The sequence below is a fragment of the Sitophilus oryzae genome, unplaced genomic scaffold (assembly GCF_002938485.1).
Source record: "Sitophilus oryzae breed Bouriz unplaced genomic scaffold, Soryzae_2.0 scaffold_85_pilon_pilon, whole genome shotgun sequence".
NCBI lineage: Eukaryota > Metazoa > Arthropoda > Insecta > Coleoptera > Curculionidae > Sitophilus > Sitophilus oryzae.
In genome coordinates, this window is record NW_022147483.1 from 82,375 (window position 1) to 107,386 (window position 25,012).

General features: G+C 34.0%; 1 protein-coding gene across 1 annotated transcript; it reads left to right on the plus strand.

The window, feature by feature from the left end:
* The first annotated feature begins 17,436 nt into the window (after positions 1-17,436).
* LOC115890152 (zinc finger protein Elbow) lies at positions 17,437-23,482 on the plus strand. The gene is made up of 2 exons (XM_030910312.1): positions 17,437-17,720; positions 21,541-23,482. The coding sequence occupies exons 1-2, from the start codon at positions 17,661-17,663 to the stop codon at positions 22,786-22,788; spliced, it is 1,308 nt and encodes a 435-aa protein (XP_030766172.1). The 5' UTR covers positions 17,437-17,660; the 3' UTR covers positions 22,789-23,482.
* Positions 23,483-25,012: the final 1,530 nt, after the last annotated feature.

A 25,012-nucleotide genomic window follows, 5' to 3' on the forward strand; every position in this document is an offset into this window, starting at 1 on the left:
TCCTGGCGACGTTGTGATTACGTTGAACGACGTAATTTTGCTACTTGGGTTTGGTCTTGAATTTTGTGTTGGAGCCTCACCAGATTGGCCAAATCTCTTTCAAATCTAAAGAAAAATGTTTAAAATGTCGCATTCTGGAGATTTGTTGGCCACCCTCTGTTTTGCTGCTATTTTTGTAACTATTTTTGCAAATTACAAAACGATTCTGCTCCAATAAACGTGGTGGATTGAAGTGACAACATTCTTTTCCTATTTAAGAGAAAATTAAAAAAAAATAATCCATCTACGACACTGCCCTAGCAAACATCTCAAACCTCCTGACAACCAGGCAGACTTCCAGGCTTAGTTCCCAGATTAGTCACTTAACTTTTGAACGGGAGCAAGGCTTCGGTCCCCAGCCCCCGTGATGAATGAGACCGGCCGATAATTGATGTCCCGGTCTTCCAGGAGTCCTCCCCGTGTCCCCCTTGGTCCCATTTGTCGAACCCCTCTACCTTCTCCTGATTCTCTCTTCCTCCCGACTTTCTCTGGGATGGGACACGGTCAGATTAACCGGGGGATAAGTGTTGTTTAGGAAAGCGTAACTGACGATTAACGCTAACGGCTGCTAATTGATTTAGGGTCAATTTGCCGGGTCTAGATAATAACTAAAAGAATATTTTATGAAAATTTAGTAAAAAATCTGTGATCTACCGAGGATAAATATTAAGCCATCTTTCTATTTAGTTGTATAGACAAGGAAGCGTTTTTACAAGTGGGCCTTAAAATAAAACAAAACCACCAGGTGTATTATATCGACGACTGTGTTATTGCCAATCTAAAATATCCGGTGACTGGTGACTGACAGCGGAAAATCTAAAACAAATAAACAAACCGACTGCATTATTAATTATTAGACCATACTGAATCCGTCATTAGCTTGAAAAGGAAAAAAAAATAATATGGAGAGTGTATAAATCCGGTCCTCTAGGAGGTACATAAAAGAAAAATTTTTGATTTTTCTTTTTGATGTTTTAATATCTTTCAGAGCCCTTGGACTATATTTCAACTTCTTTGAAGGGAAGTCGTATCAATCCAGGGTATTAGGGATGTATTGCAGGATGTAAAAAGTTTTATGTTTACAGTAAACTTTTTTTAATAAAAATCTTTGTCTGTGTCAAGAAGAATTCACTCTATATCTGAAGTAGTGATGTAAACTTTAGTTACTTTTATGGACTCGTTACTTTGGACTCGGTACTTTAGTTACTTTAGTTACTCGTTACTTTGGTACTTAGAATAGAATAGAATAGTCCTCGGTTCGTGCATTTCCAGGGATTACGATTACTGCCGGCGCAAAAGTAACGAATTAGCTTAGTAACGAGTAACGAGTCCTAAATCCAAATAGTAAGCGTTACTTACGTCCTCGTAAAGTAACTGTTACTTTGTAACGATTACTTAGAATTTTTACATCACTAATCTGAAGACATGTTGGTTCCTTGAATACTGCTCCATGACATTTTGTGCTATTTTATTATTACCTACAATGCTTAAAATATTATTTTATATTACGTACTCCTATCCTAATTTTATTTTAAGTACTCCTATCTCTGTTCCTGCTTAAAAAGCGTTTTTAAGGTTGCTGTTTCAAACAGAACATAAAATAGCGTTACGGTACATGAATTTATTCACAGCGATAGACTTCTATATGTTGAGCGATAGTGAGCAGCTGTTCCTGCTCCTCAAAGTGTCTCTTTCTGCGTTGTTTTCGAAAATGCGTGACTCTCCCCGGCTTTTATTTGTTTCGTAAAGTTTTACGACAGCGTAGCCGGTAAGTTACGACTTAATTCAAGAGTGAGACAGCTCTAGAAAACATATGTGGGATTTTTCGAATGGCTATTAATACCAGTGGATAAAATGGCCCATTCTGAATCTTGTATTCTTCTCGATAAAGCCTATTTTTATATATTTTTTTTGGTTTTACATATAAAATGAACCATTTATAATTGATTTAAGATTTTCTGAGTAAGTTTAATAGTAAATATTTTTTTCCATAGAGAGTTACGTTTTAAAAAATATTCAGAAATTATTATTTCAATGAATTCATTACTAGTAGAAAAAATATTGTGCTGAGTTGGCGTTGCGTTGGTTTCTATGTAATTTGACAAATAAATAAAGCTGTCTCTTTAGTTGTCAGTTTTGAGTCAATATTTTTTAATTCTCTTTCGTGTCGATTGCTGATTGAATTGGAGCCAGAAATGGCTCAAAACGAAATAAGTAAATTACCAACAGATATTCAGGTTGAGACGACAAACGCCATATCCAAACTACTTCCAAATAAATCCCGAATAACTTATGAAAAGGAATACAAAAATTTTCAAAAATGGAAGCAATTAAAAAACGTGCGATAAGAAATCTTTGAATAAGAAGACTAAGGAAGGAGCATAATTCTATCCAATGTATTCATGCATGGTGGGCGGAAAAAGCGCTCTACGGTGGGGATCCTTGACAGTTCTGTTTGACGATTCATTTGACACATTTGAATTTGATTTGAAATTTTGTGGATTTGTCAGTCTTTACGGAGCTTATTTTATGTAATTTATTATTTATTCTACTACTGATAGTTGTATAAAGGTAGTAAATCTAGATGGAAATTGTGGCAGAACTTAAATTAACAGTGACACTATCGCGATTTATCGAAAAGACTCTAAAATAGTTGGTTGTGTAGCGTGCGGTAGATCTCGGCAAAAATTGAGTGAAATAATGGAACAACTTTTCGCTAGTAAGTGACTATATAATATACATACGTGTAGTAAACCGATCATTCATAAAATTCACTTAAATTAACTAAATTATATATTTTTCTTGCATTTTAGCTTTTATTTATTACTTGTCAAAGATTAGATGTCAAAAAATTTAGATACGTTAATTTGACTTACCTGCTTCAGTAGCGTATCGGATGTTTGTGTTAATAAATACTTATTATAACTCATCTATTTTTATTAGAATTATATATTTTTATAACAATTTTAATAACTACCAACATTTATTCACAACGTAAAATAAAACAAATTAGTATACCCCACGTCTACCCTACATCATAGTTTTACATTTTTTAAATAAAATTAGAACGACACTGATAAACCGGAATTTAAGTCGGCCATATTTGAGGCCCACCGCGGTGTACCTAAGATTTTTGATATGCTCCTTCCTTAGTCTTCTTATTCAAAGGAAGAAATAGAGTTTTTAACCTATTCTCGCTGATAAAGTATCATTTAATCTACCCTTGTGGTTAAAGTACTGTTTTATCTACTATTTTTGATAGATATAAAGGCAATTTAACAGTTGCTATGGAAAAAATATGTTTTTAATTTAGTTACATTCCCGTAAATTAATGATAAATTCAGAAAATCTTCATAACTTAAGCCAATTTTAGCCTAATAATTCATGACATGTACTACAAGGTACGTTTAAACGAAAATAGAGTTAAAAGTTATAATCCGGCGATTTGTTTGTGCCACAGTGTACGTCGTACAGCTTGTAAATACCATTTAAATTCAACACAGGTAATTGTAGACGTACAACACTCGATAGACATAACTGTTTCCTGTATGAGCATTATTTATCACTTTTAATTAACTGCGGTAGCATGAAATAATGCAGGAGATATTTCAATAAATAGACAGCTGTTGTTTCTGGCTTTTCACGCTAAAACATTTATCGTCGTCCCACATAGAGTCGGTTCCGACAGAATAGACATAATTTGTATCAAAGGTTTTACGTTGAATGATATATTTTTAATTTTGTAAGTTCGTAGAAGGTGTCTCAGGACTTGCAAGAAGAAATTTGAATACAGAAATATCTGACAGGGTAATAGAGAGACCTCTAGAAAAGTACTAACAAAATAGGGACCACCAAAATTCCTTTTTACACTCCAAAGAATATTAAGTGATATAACAGAGCAATATACAAATTACACCACAATAAAACCATTCCTTATCTTTGTACCTTTAAGATTCTGCCTTATCGTTCTCCCAAACATCGATCACCATAAAGTATAGTACCAAAACCCCAAGTTTTACTACGCATTACGATGGAGTACCTGAAAAAGGAGGAATAAAAGCGACATGATGAAGTAGTGTAACACTTGGCTGTCGGTTCTTGGGACAGACTTTTACACAAAAAGGTCTCTGACCAATTGCGCCGACCCATAAATCACCGATTGAACGGAAGGGACACAGACCAAGACTAATGACACCTTTTTTCACATCTTTCAGGTCGATAGATCTTTCAGGTCGCACAGGTTCTACTTACTCAAGCACGGGACGCAAAATTGGCCAATGAGGCGAAAGCCTAGTTGAACAATGCGTCGAATGCTTAAAACAATCTTTTCGCAACGAATTTCGCGGATAATTTGAGATTTTCATGCTATTATTATTATTTATTTTTAAACATTTTTTAAAATGTTCTGGTTGAGGTTCTGGTAATCGATTTCTAAGGCACTGTTTGTGCATTGTTTAATGACAAAGTTCTGTCAGGTTGAAACGTCACCGTATTTCCTACAAAGTTTTGTGAAAAAATGAGTGATAATGACGAGTCTTTGGATATTCAACAAGCTGCTGAAACTGCGCTATCCACGTTAGTACCCGAGAAGTCGAAAAACTTATACGAGACCACCTAGAACAACTTTGAAACCTGAGTCAAAGAAAAACATGTTGAGAATTTCACAGAAAATGTATTGCTAGCCTATTTCCTGAAGTTATCCACTACCTTAAAGCCGTCAACTCTGTTGAGGTAAATATTCGATACTCCTCACCATGATTTACCTGACCAGAAACGTAGATATTAGCAAATTCACAAACCTTATTGCATTTTTGAAAAGAAAAGCTTCCAAATATCAGGCAAAGAAATCAAAAGTATTTATAAAACTGAAAATAGAACGCTTTATGAAAGAAGCGGATGACAAAGAATTCCTGTTAGCTAAAGTTGTCTTAATCGTTGGAGTATTTGGAGCATGTAGAAGGGAAGAAATCACGTTTTTGACCGTAGATGCCATTAAAGATTATCAGTCATTTATTAGTGTGAAGATTCCGAATACAAAAACTCATTTTCCAAGAGTGTTTACGATTACTGAGGGGCCAATAGATGGTATCAATGTCTTACATGTAGTTCGTAAGTACGCAAAACTTCGACCACTCAATGTGACACATCAGCGATTTTTCTTGACGTATCGAAAAAATCAATGCTGTACGAGCATCAATTAACAAGTAATCAAAAGTAACGAAAATCAACATCACTAACCGGCAGATGATTAAAAAAAATTAATACAGAACCCTAGAAAAACGGAGAATCAGACAAAAATACACAAAAAATTTTACGTTTTTGATGGAATGGAATAATTATCAATATTTTTATTATCATGTCTCTCAGTTACCTATCAACGATTTTTCTTCGACTAGAACTTCGCCCAGGCCCCTTGCTCGATCCTGCGTGTAATTCGAAGACACCGGGACCCCGGAATACCTGCAGATCGGTCCGCATGGGGCCCCAAATTGATTTAGTGCCTCGGAAAAAATAACAACAGCAAGAATAATGGGCTGTCGCCGGGGATAAAGACGCCTGTATATCATCGGTCGCTTCTTGTGTGTGTGCGTTAATGTGCGTGAGCGTGCAGATGTCCTAACAAATGAGCTTTCTATCAAACGAGGGTAGGTTTTCGTCTAGGGATTCGAGGTAGTACACCAGGAGAAATGAATGTATAAAAGAAACAAAAATATAGTGTCGTAAAAAATATATTGTCGATAAATCAAGGATATATCAGAGAAGAGATGGTGTGAACAACCTGGAAAACTCCATCCGTAATCTGGTATGGAAATCACCCAACAGCATTTGGACATTGGAACAACGTTGTGTCACGCGACCAACGTCGGGGCGCAACGTCGGCACAACCTCGTGCCAACCCTAGTCTGCACTAGTTTGGCGAATAATTTTTGGGTCGAAACGACGTTGGATAGCAACGTTGGCTAGAAGCCTAATTTAGTGCAAACTGCAACGTTGTTTAAAATCCTAATTCACAGAAATACAAAACTAATATGGCGTTTAATTGGGATAATTATAGTAAAAATATTATTTTTATGATTTAGTTACAGACATATGTCAGATGGCAGTAAAGGAAAACAAAACAAAAGTATTTAAGTGTGGAGGATGTTTGAAGATCATAATTATTGAAACACTTTAACCGACTCTGTAACTCGTTACCCGAGGCAAAAAAGTTAAACGCAAACAACTTTATTGATAAATGTAATGTTTCTACTTTGAAAAATACTAATGGGCCTTAAAATTAAAGAAGTTTTAAAAATTTTCTTGAATTTTTTTTTAGTAAAATGAGAATAATTTATTCGCAGTCGAAAAAATTGTTTCCGCGTGTTTTTTAGGGTCAAATATTTCAAGTTAATGTATTCAAAAAGCAGGAATTGCTATTTTAGGAACGAAACATTTTCTTTGTTGTTTTGTTGATTAAGATGGAGTAGTTCGAGTACTCGCATACTGGACTAATAAAGACGCAGTTCGGCCTTAACAGGTAGTATACTAGTCGCAAGATTGCCTAATTTAGTCATCCTAGAGTCTAGTTTGTGCCGCCCTCTATAATCTAAATAAACGAGGGAGTGGATAAACTATCGGTAATATATGTCGTTGTATATTTAAATTTAGTTTTATATGTACCTTTCTTATGTCCCATTTTAATTAAGTTTTTTTTTATAAAAATAAAAACAGCACTGAACTGTCTGACTGAACAGAACAATGAAGTGAAAATTTAAGATTTAAGGTTATGGTTCAATACAGTTGCAAAAAGGTAGTGACTCGACGTCCTACCAACGTAAGAGTAAGGAAATCTAAACAACGTTGGAATTAGTAAAACAGACGACGTTTGCATAACGTTGGAATAGGTCCTGAAACTGACGTCGGAAAACTCTATATTGTCCAACGTTGTAATTACGTTGTCCGAATCACCTAAAGATCACTTAAGCAAAAAAGGTTACAAGACAACGTTTATTCGACGTCGCAGAAGCTTCTACTTTGCTGTAGTACTAGTCCAACGTCGGCACAACGTTATAAAAACGTTTAAATTTATTTTAATACCCAAGGTAGGGAGCTAACTATTTTTTGTAACTAATCCAACGTTGTGTTTAGTGAACATGTGGTCGCAAGTCGTGAAAATGCTACTTGGGTCCATCAGTCTAAGACAAAAATCAAAGATTTTCCTTTATTTAGCTTATCCTGAATTCAGGATATATAATCTGATATCAGATTACGAGTAGATGATGGTTTTTCTGAAAATATACTAATTCAACGAGGGGTACGTCGGGGATGCATCTTGTGTCGCCTCCTTTTCAATTTGTATATGGTGAGGCCACCTTTCAAGAAGCGTTGGAAGAGGGAGATGAGGGAATCAAATGAATGATCAACGAATCAACAATATCAGATACGCTGACGATGCAGTAGTAATGACTGTCAATAGTGAAGTTCTGCAGAACCTAGTAGAACTGTATGGGTAAAACTTGGAAAAAAAAACATCACACATAACAATCTTACTGTACAGCATTTGTGTTTTTCTATCCATTGAGATCAAAAAAAAGCTCCAAGGCTCTAAAAACATTAAATTATGCTTCGATTCTCCTTTTATTAGCCAAAGATTGTTACAAATCGAACAGGACATATCTCTGCGATTGTCACACGGCTGTCACCGGTATAAACGTCCAATCCGAGATTACCACCGTCGCGTCGGTAACTTACCGGCTATTATACGGAAATTATCATGTTACGTGGCTTAAAGAGCGTTAAAGTTTCGATATGATAGCCACTTAGCGGCTCGGAGCTAAAAGGTTCGGGTCCTGAGTGACGATTAAGACTAATTTACATGGAGGTGACGGGTCGAGGCAGTTGAGGTCAGGAAATTTAGAGTGTGCAACATTTATCTCTTGTTTTGGTATAGTTTCTTTTTAATATTAAAGTCTTTCAAACGAGCCAAGGAAGATTTTAGCAGAAGGCAATCGAAAAAATGAGAGAAAATTAAGTTTATCTCTGAAGTAACTGTAGTACCTATTGTAGGTATGTCTTACACCGAAAATGTACATAATCGTAGCTTCTAACTAACTTTAGTTCAAAAGAGAGTTAACAGCATCATTAAGTTACGCTTGTGTAACCATACAAGTATCTTAATGGAGTTAACTCGCGTGTATTGTACAGAGTGTCCCACTAAGAATAGCTCTCGGCTGTATCTCGGAAAGTATTATCCGTAGGGGCTGCGGAAAAAAATATTTGTAACTAAAGAGGCTATGGGAAATTACTGGAAATTATTTTCAAGTTTGTAGAACGACCGCTAGGGGGCGCAACTGCAACAAAAAACAAGAAAATGGAGTTTTTACACAATTTTGCCTAGATAAGGTGTACTATAAGTAATAGCTTCATAATCTTCAGTAAATTTTGAATATTTTTTGTTAAAGCCATTTTCCCCTATCTACCAAAATAAAGTGGTGGGGGAAGGTTAGATCTATTTTTATTTAAATATTAATAACTCTGGACTGGATGACCGGAATCCAACAAGCGAGAGCTCTTTTAAAAGAGCGTTTCTTACTCTATATTGCACCATATAAACAATAATAATAAGCTTTTGAACGTAGACGCTAGGGGGCGTTGTCTTACAACTTAACAAACATGGCGCGTTTTTTCAAAAAAATTAAATGCAATAGTATATGTAATTTTAGCTGATAGTAAAGAGTAGTAAAAGCTTAAAAGGTCAGCGAAAATTGCATTTTGATATCTTCTTTCAAACCGAAGATATTAGCAAAATTATAATAAATACCAAAAAATAAGCCCTTAATTACCTTATTTTTACAACACGGTATTAGTAGCCCTCTTAATTATGCCCATTCTAACAAAAAAATAAGATAGAAACAGTTAGTTTTAAAATCGACGAAATACCAGAATACCATAATACCAAAGGTATTAATATCTAATAATTAAGATATTAATAACAGTGAACAAGAAACGATGATTCAGTCAACTCATGGTAGGCTTTGGAAAAAAGTTGCTTTTGACGTAATAGCATAAACGTCAAGTTGTTATTACATCATGCTGATAAGACTATCAAAATGTTGATCTAATAACAATTTGACGTTTATACTATTAGGTCAAAAGCAACTTTTTTTCCAAAGCCTACCATGACTTCACTGAATCATCGTTTCTTGTTCACTGTTATTTATATCTTAATTATTAGATATTAATACCTCCGGTATTATGGTATTCTGGTATTTCGTCGATTTTAAAATAAACTAACTGTTTCTATCTTATTTTTTTGTTAGAATGGGCATAATTAAGAGGGCTACTAATACCGTGTTGTAAAAATAAGGTAATTAAGGGCTTATTTTGGTATTTATCATAATTTGCTAATATCTTCGGTTTGAAGAAGATATCAAAATGCGGTTTTCGCTGACTTTTTAAGCTTTTACTACTCTTTACTATCAGCTAAAATTATATATACTATTGTATTTAATTTTTTTGAAAAAACGCGCAATGTTTGTTAAGTTGTAAGACAACGCCCCCTAGCGTCTACGTTCAAAAGCTTATTATTATTGTTTATATGGTGCAATATAGAGCAAGAAACGCTCTTTTAAACGAGCCCTCGTTTGTTGGATTCCGATCATCCAGTCCAGAGTTATTAATATTTAAATAAAAACAGATCTAACCTTCCCCCACCACTTTATTTTAGTAGATAGGGGAAAATGGCTTTAACAAAAAATATTCAAAATTTACTGAAGATTATGAAGCTATTACTTATAGTACACCTTATCTAGGCAAAATTGTGTAAAAACTCCATTTTCTTATTTTTTGTTGCAGTTGCGCCCCCTAGCGGTCGTTCTACAAACTTGAAAATAATTTCCAGTAATTTCCCATAGCCTCTTTAGTTATATATATTTTTTTCCGTAAACCCTACGGCTAATACTTTCCGAGATACAGCCGAGAGCTATTCTTAGTGGGACACCCGGTACAATATTTTATCTACGTCTAACTATAAAAACACACAATAAATTTTAAAAATTATTGTACTTAACTATACACCTGTCCTAAAAATCAATTACCTTAATACCTTCGTTCAAATAACACCATGCATGCCAATGTCAATATGACAGTAAATAATATTGATGTCACTAGTTTAAAAAATGAGCGATTCGGAAGGTATTCCCTCTGATATTGAAGAAGAGGCATTCAGAGCCATTTCTGGATTGCTTCCAGCAAGATCGAAACAGAAATATGAATATACATACTCTAAGTTTGAAAAATGGAGCACCGAAAAAAAAATACAATAACTATGGAAATGAAAAGGTACTCATAACATATTTTTGCAAGTTAGTGCAAAAAAAAATGTTTTACAAAATATGTTTTTCTCTTTGGGAGTCATCTAAACAAGGAGTGTTCGTTGTACATTACTTAACGTATATAAAATCGTAAATTAAATTTATTATGGATGCAAAAACAGGTTTTAAATTGCCGATTCCTTAAAAAATGTCTTTCAAAGACTAAATTCGCCACTCTAACTAAACAAACTCGTTTGTCTTTTGGTTATTTCGAAGGTTAGCTGCCAAACAAACGCCGTTTTTATCTCCTTTATTAAGAAACCGATAATTAGACCCATCAAAAACTGCCGGTTTTCGCGCTTTCTGCATTGTGTAAGCCATGACAAGCCGTCTTTTAGCACCTAATTATTATAGGAAAAAGAACGCCAAACATCGAGTAATTATCTGAGGAATAGTACCAGAGTGTACCAAGACGCCACAGCGTGGGTTTTACATTATTTGTTAAAATATTTATAATCAATTCAAAATGTATTCATGGTCTGGCCATAATGCGCCAGGGCATCTGTAGCTCCTAGAATAAAAAACTAACTTTTAAGTGCAAACCTAAATTATGTTTGAGGATGTATTTCAGGAAAATATTTTAACTTCTATGGGATGGCTTAAAAAAGTGTGAGTCGACCGAGATTATTTTTATTAAATGGAACACCCCGTATATTATTTTTTCAATAGATGGAGAGGTAAAAAACGAACATTTTTTGTATTTAGAGTATTTCAAAATGTTTAATGATTTTACAGATACACGCAGTATTGTTTCATATGGCTCTTTCAACGGTAAAATACGAGAGAAAAATCATTAGGAAATAGAGCTCTAACACACTGACGACCAGGTCTGGTCAATTTACTGTTGTAGATTCTCAGTAACAATAAAAAAGAGGAATTTATATTGGAAACATTGAAATAACTGGAAACTAAACTTTCCACCTGCTTATATTTAGAGCCAGTGTCTGACGACCTTTTTTTACGATGGCCCTAATATGTTTACTTCTAAAGTCGATAAGAGCCGTCAGTAGAAGTCCATATCAGTAGAAAAAAGAAAGAGAATATGTCCCTTTTTGTCGGTCGCGGCGCGTACACAATGCTTTTTGTTCGGCCTATTTGTTCTGCTTGTTCGTGCGCGCTCGGTTCGTTCGGGCTAAAATACCCTAGTCTGGACGCACCTTTAGGCACAATACTGTTTTTGTCCTTTATTGATACAATGCTGAAAATTTCACGAGTTACATGTCTCACTCTACACATATTAAATTACATAGACGTAGGATGTAGAATATTCTGTTATGAAACGACTGATGGGATAGCAGGCATCGCGGATTTGAAAAACATGGAAATAACGACGTTATCGTATAGTCGGGGTTGGAGATTTTACTTACTCCATTTACCACACCAGTATTTATTAACATTTTAATTTATTAAGCTCATGAAGAGCAACTTCGCTTTTTAGTTAACTCGGATATTTTAACATTTCTGAAACTTAATTCTTTCTGAAACAATATTTTCTAATTGGTAAAACGTAAAAAATCGTTAGATCTGACAACTCTGTTGAAACTGGTCGTTCATCTGGCCGCAGCTATAAACGCAATACATCCGGCCAGCCGACACGACGGCCAGGTCGTTGCGACCTGGTCGTCAGTGAGTTCGAGCCCTTAAAACCGCAAATATCTGCGAAACCATTAAAAATTTTGAAATATTCTAAATACAAAAAATGTTCATTTTTCAATTCTTCATCTATTGAAAAAATAATATATAGGGTGTTCCATTTAAAAAAACCAAGAAAAATTATTTTATATTTTAGAAAGTTTGGCGTAGAATTTTCGGAACATCCTGTATGATTTACAATTACCATATTTATAGCAAAGTTAAGTACAGACAGTTTATTTACTCATATCTTAGGATTATGTAAATGGATCTGAAAGGAAACCAAAAATGCAATAATATACAGGTTGTTCCATTTAAAAAAAAATCATCCCGATCCAGTCATACTTTTTTGAGCCCACCCTATAGCAGTTAAAATATTTTCCTAGTACATACTTTAGATCTGCACTTAAACAAAATTCCAAAGTTTTTTATTCTATGAGCTACAGAGGCCCTCTATAAAAAAGTTGCAACATGAAAAATCCTCCAGCAATAACTATTTAATTTCAGAATGAGTATTCTGGTAAATTTAGATGAAATTTCCTGGATTATTCCCAAAGGAGCGGCAGGTTAAACGTCTGGAAAGGGTCTGGATACGATTAAGAGGTCTCTGGAGACCGATTCCAGGGTTGGGACTAGTTCGACGACGACAGGGTGAACACTGTAAGTTACAGGTGCTTTACAGACTCAAGGAAATGAATTCGAAAAACCTCATTAATCAATGATTTCTTGTATCTTTTCCTGTTTCCTTATTAAGTTAATACACAAACCCTATCAATTATCTCTTTTTTTTTAATTACAACATTAACAATCATGTTACTTCACAGAATTTCATAGCGATCCGACAAAACAACAAAATAAATCATATTAATTCTAAAAATAGACAGGCGCAGCAATCAAAATATGATATGGAAACGTATAAATAACCACAGCTCGCACACACATACATTGATAAGTTTTCATTTACTAGACGTGTATAATCGTAAAAGTACAGAGCGTGCATAAATCACCCGCTATTTTTAAGCGGCATGACACCGAAATCAAACACAGAGATAATTCATAATAATGATCTTGTTTTTGCAATCATAGAGAGCTACGGTTGAATATTTAAAATTCGGAGAAAAACGATATAAATTAATCATATTTGTCAATTTTTTTTTAATAGCTGTTCTTAGAGTCTCTTTCGCGTGGTTTCAACCTTCATTCACTGGACTAACCTGGAGTATTTTCCAAAACCAAGTACGACTATACAAAAGTAGCTTTTTTTAGTTTATTTTACAGGGTGGACCGCACTCTGTTCCGGAAACTTCGGCAGCATATTCTACAGATAGAAATAAGTAAAAAAGTTCGTATAAATGTATATGTCCTAAATTGCTTAGTTTCGGAGATACAGGGTGTAGAAGTTTCTTTTTTACTTTGAATTTTTCCAAGTAATTTCTGAAGTACCGTCAATATTTGGGTGAAAATTGGTATCTGGGAGTTTTTTAGCATGAGAAATTTGATTTTGATGTCAATATGACTCCTATTTGTAAGGGGCGTCACCTACATGTGTTTAACTGTTTTGAAGAGTAATAACTTTTTGTCCGCACCTGTACAAAACTACTGAGTAAAAAAATATACATTTACAACTTTTTTTACATAAATAAGGTCTCTTGGTAAAAATCGCTACGACTAATGGTTCTCGAGATATTTAGAATTGAAATGATCAATACCTGTCATCAAATTATCAAATTATCAAATTAAACATAGTTATTAGACTGAAATCATAAATTTGAAATATTTTTGTGTCAAAAGTTCAACAGAAACTGTTTAATCATCTTCCTTTCGCAGAAAAAATTATGATTAATAATTAAAAAAAAATAAAAATATATTATTTCAGTCAAATAACTACCGTAAAACTTCGACAGGTTTCAGCTGTATTTCGTGCTCTGTGAAGAAAACTATTGTCTTGAGAACCGTGACTTATGTGTCGTCGTAACAATTGAAGCCTTTGTTCTTCATAGCCGAACAAACAACTCCCCCTCAGCCCTCCTTCTACTTTTTTTTTATTTTATTTTTTTGGTGTCGAAGTTACCCCGCATTTGGGGTAACTTCGACACCATACTTAATTCTACATGAAGTCAAAGTTAGACGTCACCGGTGCAACTTCGACACCAAAAAAAAGAAAATTCATTATGAATTATTAACTAAAAACATTAGCGAATAGTTTATAGGCCTAAATTAGACAAACGAAACAAAAAAAATACAGTCATCTATTTTCAGAAACTTTGGTATACCTACCTAGCACATTTTGCATCTGAACTAACAGAACTTTAAAGACTTTATTTTAACTTAACTAAAACTCATTGAACAAAGTAAAAAACATAAATACACAACATTTAAAACAAGTTTAAAACATAAAAAACAAAGCAAACAGTAGGAACGAAATTCTAATCGCATCGTCGGAACATGGAGGGCATTCGTATCTCACTTGTTTGGAACCACCGTTGCAATATCCACAAATCCACTTTCCACAGGTGACACACTTAATCCACTTTTTGACGTAGGTGTGCGGCATCTTCAACAAAAATTAACAAACCTGAAGAGAAAAACTAAAGCAAAAAAAAATAATAAAAGTAAATAAATAAAACAAAATTATAATACAAAAAATTTATTAAAGAAAACAAAAGCAATAGAAAAAATTTGGATAACCTGAAAAACAACAAAAAAAGCATTATAATATACATGTCGAAGTTACCCCCGCTGTCTGACTATTTCCATTCTAAATATCTTGAGAACGGTTGCTCGTAGCGATTTTTACCAAGAGACATTTTTTACGTAAAAACTCATGGAAATGAATATTTTTTTAGTCAATAGTTTTATACACGTACGGGCGAAAAGTTATTACTCTTAAAACCAGTAAAAAATATGTAGGTGGCGCCCCCTACAGGTAGGAGTCATATTGACATCAAAATCAAATTCTTCGTGTCAAAAAATCTCAGGCACCAATTTTCATCCAAATATTGACGTTACTTCAGAAATTATTTGGAAAAATTTAAAATAAAAATGAAACTTCTACACCCTGTATCTCCGAAACTAAGCATTTTAGGACGTACATTTATAGGAACTTTTTTTTCTTATTTTTATGTACAGAATATGCTGCCGAATACAGTTTTTCGGAATACAGTTCGTACTACCCTGTATACATTTCTGTTTCTTTGGGAAAATTGCCAGAATTTTTTCAACAAAATACCACAAGTTTACAAATAAAAGTAATAAATAATAACGAATCTCTCGATAATGTTGTAACTGGAGACACGTTATTCACTAGCGACCAGTTACTCTCTAACGCAGATTATAAATTGCGCTCTTTCCACATTTTACAATCGACAACAAAGTAATTAAATCGAACGGACATGACAAACTGAACGGCCATTAATAATTCAAGTGATTTATGGCAGTTATTTCAGAAACAAATAAGTCGGTGATAAATTACAGTCAGACTGGAAAAAATCGCCCGACAGAAAATTAAATATATTTATAACTAATTCAAAAGAGAGTTTCGAACAAAATTTGTTTGTTTTTTGATAAATGAAACTGTTCAAAAAATTAGTTTGTTCGCTAGTCTAGGGTTTCCACGACTTTATAGATCTATTATGTCTACATTTCTTGAGATATAACTCATCATACAGTCTTGGGGCTTAGGATAGTTCTCTACAGTGTTGTCAGGATTTCATTCAATATGAAGGATTTTACAGTCAACTTTCGTCGAATGAAAGGTTGAAGGATTTTTATCCAAAAACACAATAAAAATTGTTAAAATATGTAGTAGAAGTATTTATTGTTTTTCCTACATTCATTTTTTCGTTTTAATGGTGTTTAATTAAGCACGCCTCAGTTTAAAGCAATGTTGCTGTCAAAAAGTCCGCAATTTTAGAAAGATTTTTACGCATTTAACAAAAAAATTAATAGATACATTTTTATCTTTCAACACATCTTATTACACACATACTATAACTAAACCAAAGTTCTTGATGTTGAAAAGAACTAAATAGATAAACGAAAGACATCTAGTAAGTCAGCTGATCATCAGCTGACATCATCACACCTAACATCATACAGGAAAAAGTAAAAGAGCAGCAGTCTAAACTTTATGTTGCATTCATCGATCTAACTAAAGCCTTCGACCCTGTGAACAGAGATGCGCTTTGGGCAATTATGGAAAAGTTCGGAGGACCCAACAAATTTCTTACAGTGTGTAAAAGCCTCCATAACAACAACAAGTCAAGAGTGTCACATTATGGATCACTGAGCGATCAATTCCTAACAAATACAGGAGTTAGGCAGGGATGTGTCTTAGCGCCTCTCCTATTCAACATATTCATGGCAGCGATCTCCATTATAGTGGACAGCAAACTGCAGGAAAGAGGATTGAGCATTAGATACAGGTTTTTTCAACGTAAAAACACGTACAAAATTCATCATAGAACTTCAATACGCTGATGACTGCGTTCTAGTTGCAAAAACGTTACAGTAATTACAATAAATGTTGAACACATATACCTGGTCATACGAGGCTTTGAGCCTTAAGCTGAACATCGATAAAACTAAAATCATGTGCACTCCCCCGGAAGATTACAACAATGCTATAAAAATCGGAAAAGAACTATTGGAATATGTAGCGGAATTTAATTACCTTGGCAGTTTGATTTCGGAAAAGGCCAATATCGAGTCTGAAATTCATCACAGGATTAGCAGCGTCTCAAGAGCATTCTGGAAATTAAAACACAGAGTTTTCTACAATGTACTATGTAGTATGCGTGTATCACTCAAAAGAAAAATAATATCGGACTGGTCGAGACTTTGAACAAAAAGCAAGACCAAGACCGAGACGGGCATTTGATCTACAAGAAGTCTTGCGGTCTTGCATTTTTTCAAGTTTACGTGATACCAACCCAAACCAAGACCAAGAGATTTGCTCATCACTAACAAACTGATCTTCTGGATCCATGTATCTTAAAAATACTACCAACTCTAACTATTTGACTATGCTTCTTATCAAAAATTCTTTAGACTAATTAACTAACTCATCACGAAATGACACGCCTGTACCAGTCAATCTATTATCTCCCAATTACACCAAAACCACCCTAAACACCAAAGAAACCCTTTTTCCGGTCTCCAATTCGCCCGCAACCGTCAAAAACTCTCCCGAAACAGTAAAATCTTGTCGGCCTGTCATCGCCCATCAAAACAAAACACATTCGCAGCCGCAACACCTCGATCAAGTCGGCCGAGGGTGTCAAACTAACAAGCCGGAGACGCGGCGGGGTCGGGGGTGCATTCGATGACAAGAAAAGAGATAGGAAAAGGCACGGGATGAAAGGAGAAGGTTGGATAACGGTGACGTCACAAAGCAGCCGCACGAACGACGTGTAGAGAGAGCCTCGCGTTTCAGTCGGTTCGAAATCGTAAAGCGCGTTAGTCGAGTCACGGTCTTAGTTTTGTTGACGTAGTTGAAGCGTGAATCAGGCTTTTCAGTATACGCGTTCTGGATATGGTAACAGTGATTGAAAGTGGTCAGGATATTGAGATTAGTTGGTCTAGATGACAGTGGTGATCGAAGTGATTAGTAAAATAGACGATTTGTAGTGAAGGAAGATGTTGACTTCGTCCAATCAGTATTTGAGGCCCGAATACCTTACACCTTTACCAACAACGGTAGGTTGGGTCATTGTCTTGGATTGGAGATATACTCTGATTCATTTGCGTCCATTTATTTCAAAAATACAAGCTGTCGGATTGGAGTGAAAGTAATAAAGCTTAAAAAAGCTTGCATATGTTGTGTTAAATTTTACGGAAACTTGTTATGGATTGAAGATATTAAATATGGATGAATTTCAAATTTTTGGATATTGTATTATATGCAGATTCTTTAAAAAAGGCGAATGTCCAAAAAAGCTTCAATATTTCTGTTGAAATTGATGTTATAATCTTCAGTTTGGTAAATTTGGATCTAGAAATAGTCAAAATTCATCATGCATCAAAAAAAGTACAATTACAAGACTCTATAACAAGGAAGAAAATCCAAAATCAACTTAATTCAAATTCTTCAATTTTAAAATTGGGTGAAACTGATAGAAATCAGTCGTTTCCGTGTAAAAGTTTGGATCAAACCATAGAAAGCAGTAATTTTGAAGCTTACAAACCAATTTTTTAATAAAATAGGTATCACAATTTGAAGGATTATGACTGATTTTATTAACGTTGTGCTGATTTTACTACAAATTAATTTGGAAGAAAGCCAAATATTGATGAAACTAAATTTATTTCAGCCAAAATTTTGGACTAAAATGAATGAAACTACCAAAACTCTCTATTTCTAAAGCTGAACTTTTCTTAAAGAGCAAGAACCTCAAATATCAACTTATCAAGCCAATCAAACTTAAAGAAGCCATAATTTCTAGAGCTTAGAACTAAATTACATAAATCTTTTAGAAATTCTGGTGGGTTTTTTAATGATTTCACCACCAAATCGTATTTAAGAACTGTAAATTGAATGAATTTCAGCCAAAAAAAACGAATTAAAGCCAATCAAACAAGTGAAAGTCATAATGTTTAAACTTAGAGCAAAAATGAAGAAGCTATGAAAGATTCTTATAGGATTATGATCATTTTACTACATAAAAATTGAATAGGAAATCAAATGTTTCTAAAATTAAATGTATTTAAGCCAAAAAACTGTATTAAAAAAATAAAAACAACAGCAAGCCATAATATTTAAGCTCCTAGCCAAATTAAATGAACATTTTTGAAATCCTGATGATGTAACTACCTAATAATTAACAAGGAAGTCATACGTTCATAAATTTAAAAGTATTAGAGCTAAAAAATGGATTCAAGCCAATCAAACTTAAAGAAGCCATAATTTCTAGAGCTTAGAACTAAATTAAATAAATCTTTTAGAAATTCTGGTGGGTTTTTTAATGATTTCACCACCAAATCATATTTAAGAACTGTAAATTGAATGAATTTCAGCCAAAAAAACGAATTAAAGCCAATCAAACAAGTGAAAGCCATAATTTTTAAGCTTAGAGCAGAAATGAAGAAGCTATGAAAGATTCTTATAGGATTATGATCATTTTACTACATAAAAATTGAATAGGAAATCAAATGTTTCTAAAATTAAATGTATTTAAGCCAAAAAACTGTATTAAAAAAATAAAAACAACAGCAAGCCATAATTTTTAAGCTCCTAGCCAAATTAAATGAACATTTTTGAAATCCTGATGATGTAACTACCTAATAATTAACAAGGAAGTCATACGTTCATAAATTTAAAAGTATTAGAGCCAAAAAATGGATTCAAGCCAATAAAACAATAGAAATTCGTAGTTTTTTAGCTTGAATTATTATTGATTTATGATGATTTATCAAGAAAGTAATTGCAAAGGAAGCCAAATACTGAAAAATATAATTTATCTGTATAAAAAATGAATTATCTGATTCAAATCATAGAAATACATCCGAATTTGAAGCTTAAATCTAGATTATAGACATTTTAGGAGATTTCTGTACCTATTACAATGATTCATGAACCTTATCATCAAAAATTTGATCAAATTAAAGTATACACCATGAATAAATGCTTGTTTTTGACACTAACTCAACAAATATTAAAATTAATCATATTACAACAAATCTTTTGATGTTTTAGAAGGGTATTGACTATAAAATTACAAAATTGATTACAAACTCTTTCTTTTCTGCTAGTTGAAAAACAAACCAGGGTTTTTTATTATTAAAATGTCTACTGGTGAAAACCCCAGAAGTATTTTCAATATAACTAATCGTTGTTTAAAAATAAGGTAAATTTATGAAAAGACATTGATCAACAAACAAAAAAGATTTCCAAATGACTGTGAGTCATTTGGCGGATAATGGAACGGCATAATTTCTTCCAAATTAATAAGCCGTCGTAATAAGCGAAAAAAAAGAAACGTCATGCCAAGCGCGCATGATGAATGGCCGCATTAAGCGAACTCCGACAGAGATTTATGCGCCGCGTAATGTTAATAATTAACAGAAGGAAAAGTAATTGGCTATGATTAATTGCTATGTGGAAATTTATAAACAAATGAGCACGAAACGCGATTTCCTACAAAGTCGGCTTAGAAAAACAAACTTAGTCAGTGTAGAAAATGGAGTATTTTGTGTACAAGGATAATAATGTATCTATAATGTCATTTACATTTGTCTCGTTAATAACAAATAAATTACACAATTAACGAAAACTTTAGAAACAATTTAAATATCATTTAAATATTATATGCATTTAATGTATGCAATTTGTCACGTAAACGGTCAGGAAAAATACAATAAATCATTTTTTAATTACATCCTGATAAAAAAAAACACTTTTTAATGGTATTCTTAGCTAGAAAAATATCTTTTTTTCCATAAATGACACTTTAACAGTGAGGATAGGTTAAAAACTCAATTTCTTCTCGCACGTTTTTTAATTGCTTCCATTTTTGAAAATTTTTGTATTCCTTTTCACAAGTTGTTCGGGATTTAAATGGAAGTAGTTGGGATATGGCGTTTGTCGCCTCAGCCTGAATATCTGTTGGTAATTTATTTATTTCGTTTTGAGCCATTTCTGGCTCCAATTCAATCAGCAATCGACATGAAAGAATTAAAAAATATTGACTCAAAACTGACAACTAAAAAGACAGTTCTATTTATTTGTCAAATTACATAGAAACCAAGGCCAACCCAGCACAATATTTTTTCTACTCGTCATAAATTCCTTGAAATAATAATTTGTGATTTTTTTTAAAACGTTACTCGCTATGGAAAAAATATTGTTTTATACACCACGATAAAATTGCATTATCGTCTCGTATAAAAAATAACTATTATTGTTTGTTTGCTTGTGTTTTTTCTACCCTGGGTAACTTTTTATAGTATAATCAATTTAGGGCAACTTTTCAGACTCATCGCCCATCAATAATAGATAATGTTTCCATTCTTCCATCCGCGCTGGCATAAAATAATAAATAATTCTTTTCAATTGCTTTTCGGTTGCTCAAAATGATAAATGAGACTGTCAGCAAGGGCTATTAATCAACGTCGAGCTGCGTTGTGTACCATGGACTGAAAAAGGACGAAGCTGATGCTAGACAAAGACCGGGGACATTACGGATAATTATTTTTAATAATAAAAAACCCCGGCTTGTTTTTCAACTAGCACAAAACAAAGAGTTTGTAATCAATTTTATAATTTTATAGTCTACGACAATGGATACCCTTGTAAAACATCAAAAGACTTTTTGTAATACGATTAACTTTAGCATTTGTTGAGTTAGTGTCAAAAACAAGCTCAAATTGATCATGTTTTTATTAATAAGTATCATAAATCTATAAAACAAGTACGGGGTTTACAAAAAAAACAGAAAGAACACTATTTAAAATATATAATTACTATTCTAGTACACTAAAACGTCATAAAAAATTACTTATGTTATTTTTCTTTTTTCAGCTGGATGCCAAGAAGAGTCCTCTAGCTCTACTCGCCCAGACATGTTCCCAAATAGGAGCGGACGCTCCCAACGCCAAGCTACTCCAAAGCGCTGAGAAATCCTCCAAAAGATCTTCAGAATCCAACAAGGAAAAACTGCGGTCCACTCCCTCCAATGACTTGGCACCGAAATCAAACTATGGCAAGATGCAACTGGACCCCAGTTCAATGGAGAAGAGTTCCACTCCAGAGGAACGCTCAAGTTCTGTAGGGAATAGGGTCAGAACACCAAACAGCGGAAGCTCTTTGAAGAACGGACAAGTCAACGGTAGATGCGGGAGTAACCAGAGCGCCACATCAACTAGAGAAAGCCCTGCTGTGTCATCAGAACGAAAAACTCCAGGAGACGACAGGCATAGTCTCACAAAAACACCTGACAAAGCCTCAGAAGCCGGTAGTAGTCCACATACACCATCTTCAATCTCCAAGACGGCGTTTACTCCCAACATCTTGACCAGTTCTTCAGATCCGGCCATCAAAGACCTTCCGCTGGGTACCTTTAAGCCTGGAGTACCCCCTTCACCGGGTTCAGCGTTCCTGAGCACCAGTAGTTATCCAGGGTTTTCTCCCTTGGGCATGGACCTGATGACTTCGAGTTTAATATCACGAAGCAGTGCTCTGAACCCTTATCTATCATATGGCCGACTGAAAACTCAGGATTCTTTAGCGGCATGTCGGGATCCTTACTGTACTGGTTGTAGTATGAGTTCCCATCTGTTAGGAGCGACTCAGAAGCCTCCTTGTCCCGCTGGATGTACTCAGTGTGATCATGCGAAAGTTCCAACTACTGTAGCGTACAGTGCTTACGCCCATGCACAGTTAGCAGCGCTTGCAGCAGCTAGCCACCTCCCATACGTGTGTAACTGGATTTCTGGAGATGCCTCGTACTGTGGGAAGAGGTTTTCGAACTCTGAAGAACTCCTGGGACATTTACGGACTCACACGAGTGCGGTGAGTGAAGCGGGCGCGAATTTATCGTTGCTCACGCCTCCGGGACTGTCTCCTGGGCATCCCCTACTTCACAGATACCCCACACCACCTTTGTCACCTCTGGCAACTGCTAGGTACCATCCTTACTCAAAACCGTCCCTTTTACCGCCATCTTTAGCCGGTTTTCCTCTAGGACACCCGGGATTTCCTCAGTATCTTAATCCTTACTCCCTTTACGGACCTAGGTTGGGAGCTGCAACTCCTGGAATGCATCCCTAGGATGGTTAGTGTTGTGAATATACGCGTTTTGCTAGTCTTCGTGTGCATTAGTGATCGAATGAACTCGGAGGTTATTATTATTATTTTTTATCTGAAAAATGAAAATGGTTGTTAAAGAAATTCTCTTCTTGTAGTTTTCGTAATTAAGTCACATCACTGAGACAGCATTATATGTGATATTATTTTTAATATTGTATCTGTTATAAATGTGCATAATGTATAGTTGTTTCTCGATAAGTTTACTTGTATTGTATATATTGTAATAGTTTTTTTTATGTTGGAGAAGAGATCAGAGAGTGTTATTTTTAAATTTCTTTATCTGAAGAGGTCAAAAATGTTAATAACATTGTTTATTTTTAAATAATTACACATGGCAAAATAATCTTGTATCAGGAATCTTTTCTGCAAAATTATTTTTGTTTAATTTTAAATAAAAAAAACTACTAATATTACAAGGCATTTAATAATTTTCAATTTCAAAAAAAATGTTATTTTGTTTTAATGTTCTATGTACAAAAGTATTGTTTTTTGTTCAATTTTTCTATACTCAATGACAAACTTTTTTAATGTTCTTTTAAACACTAATACGAGTATCATATTGTACATACAGTTTACCGAAAAAATGATATCTAATCTATGTTTTTAAATTAATTTAATATTAAAAAATATGTTTTTTTCTTTATTAAAAATCTTATACCAAATAAAAACTTATTATTATATAAAAATAAATCATATCATAATTGTATACCTATTTCACTGAAACCGAAAAATATATTTTTATTGTTATGAATATATTTTGTTTTATTATTTTCCTTTTTTTTTTCGTCATAACCAGACTTTTTAAAGAGACCATGGAATAAAATGACTAAGGGAGAAGCTTTTAAACAGAATTATCGTGACTTTGATGGAACTTTAACATGGCTGACTTATAATTACTTACTAGTGATAAATTGTTTCATTATTTTTCGTGCTGTTGTTTTGTCTATCAATGACTACACACAGCGCAAACACTGCAAATAATTATTTTTGAAGCCTCGTTACTCGTTATAAAATTCATAATAATCTCACTATAATTCAAGACCTCACAACATGTGTTTCCATATTTGTACACTTTACATAAAACAAATTATTAAATAGACAAGAAATAACACAAGGTAAACTCAGAGAAAAGAAGTGGGTCTTAAAATGAATCCAGCGAGAAGTTCCATTAACTTTTTTTTTTCTCCAATTAAGATTCTTGATCTAAAAATATTTTTAGTCCTGACATGTAATGCTTTACATTTTATTTTTTAATTTCAAATCGTTGAGTTTTATCAAAAAAACACAAGAGATAAAAAAGTTTCTAAATAAACTAGACTATCAAAATTAATTTTTTTGCATGTGTTTGATAAGATTTTTCTTTAAATTTCGTTAACAAGAATGATTGGGGTAGTTTATTTCAACCCCTTCCACTCATTTTAAAAAAGTGAAAAAATTACCAGAAAGTGTGTTTTCATAACAGTAATGCTTCCATAAAATTTCATTAGTCTATCTCTTTTCGTTTTCAACATAAAAAATAAGAACATTATTTTTCCGCCATCTTTGTACCGCGATATCTCCCTAATGGTTGACTTTTGACCCAACGTTTATGAAGCCAACTACCCTTTATTTTGAACAAGGAATCACCCCCTGAAGTTTTTCGCATCTGTTTTGAAACACCCTGTATATTAGTATAGATTTTTGAATTTAATAAATCGAAAATTAAAGAAGTAAAATTATTTTTGTTACGCCTATGGAAGGTGACTTAGTAACGACAGCTGTTCGGCACTACATTCAAGATTGATCGTCCCGGGGCCTCATTACCAGCTCCTCATTTATCTACGCTTCCTTTAAAACCGTTCAAAGCGACACGTGAAATCATTTGCATCTGTTGGCAGCGGAAAATTATCGTTTTTCCGCGGCGCGGAGACAACTATTTTGGCCGGAGAAAAATGCCTTTTTCTCGGGAAAAAATATGCGTATTAGTGCGACGGGAAAACTCGGCATTATTTATGTACGCCGCTGTCAAGCCTCATTAAGAGCACTGGCTTAGCGATGACAGTCGATTCACCAGTGCTAAATGTAAATAAAGGAGACGTAAGACTACCAGTGGCGTAGCCAGTTGTAGAGGAAATCACATTAAAAAGGAAATGGATACTGTTTTTAGTAGAATGGATATTATTTCAAACTACCTACAGAACTAACT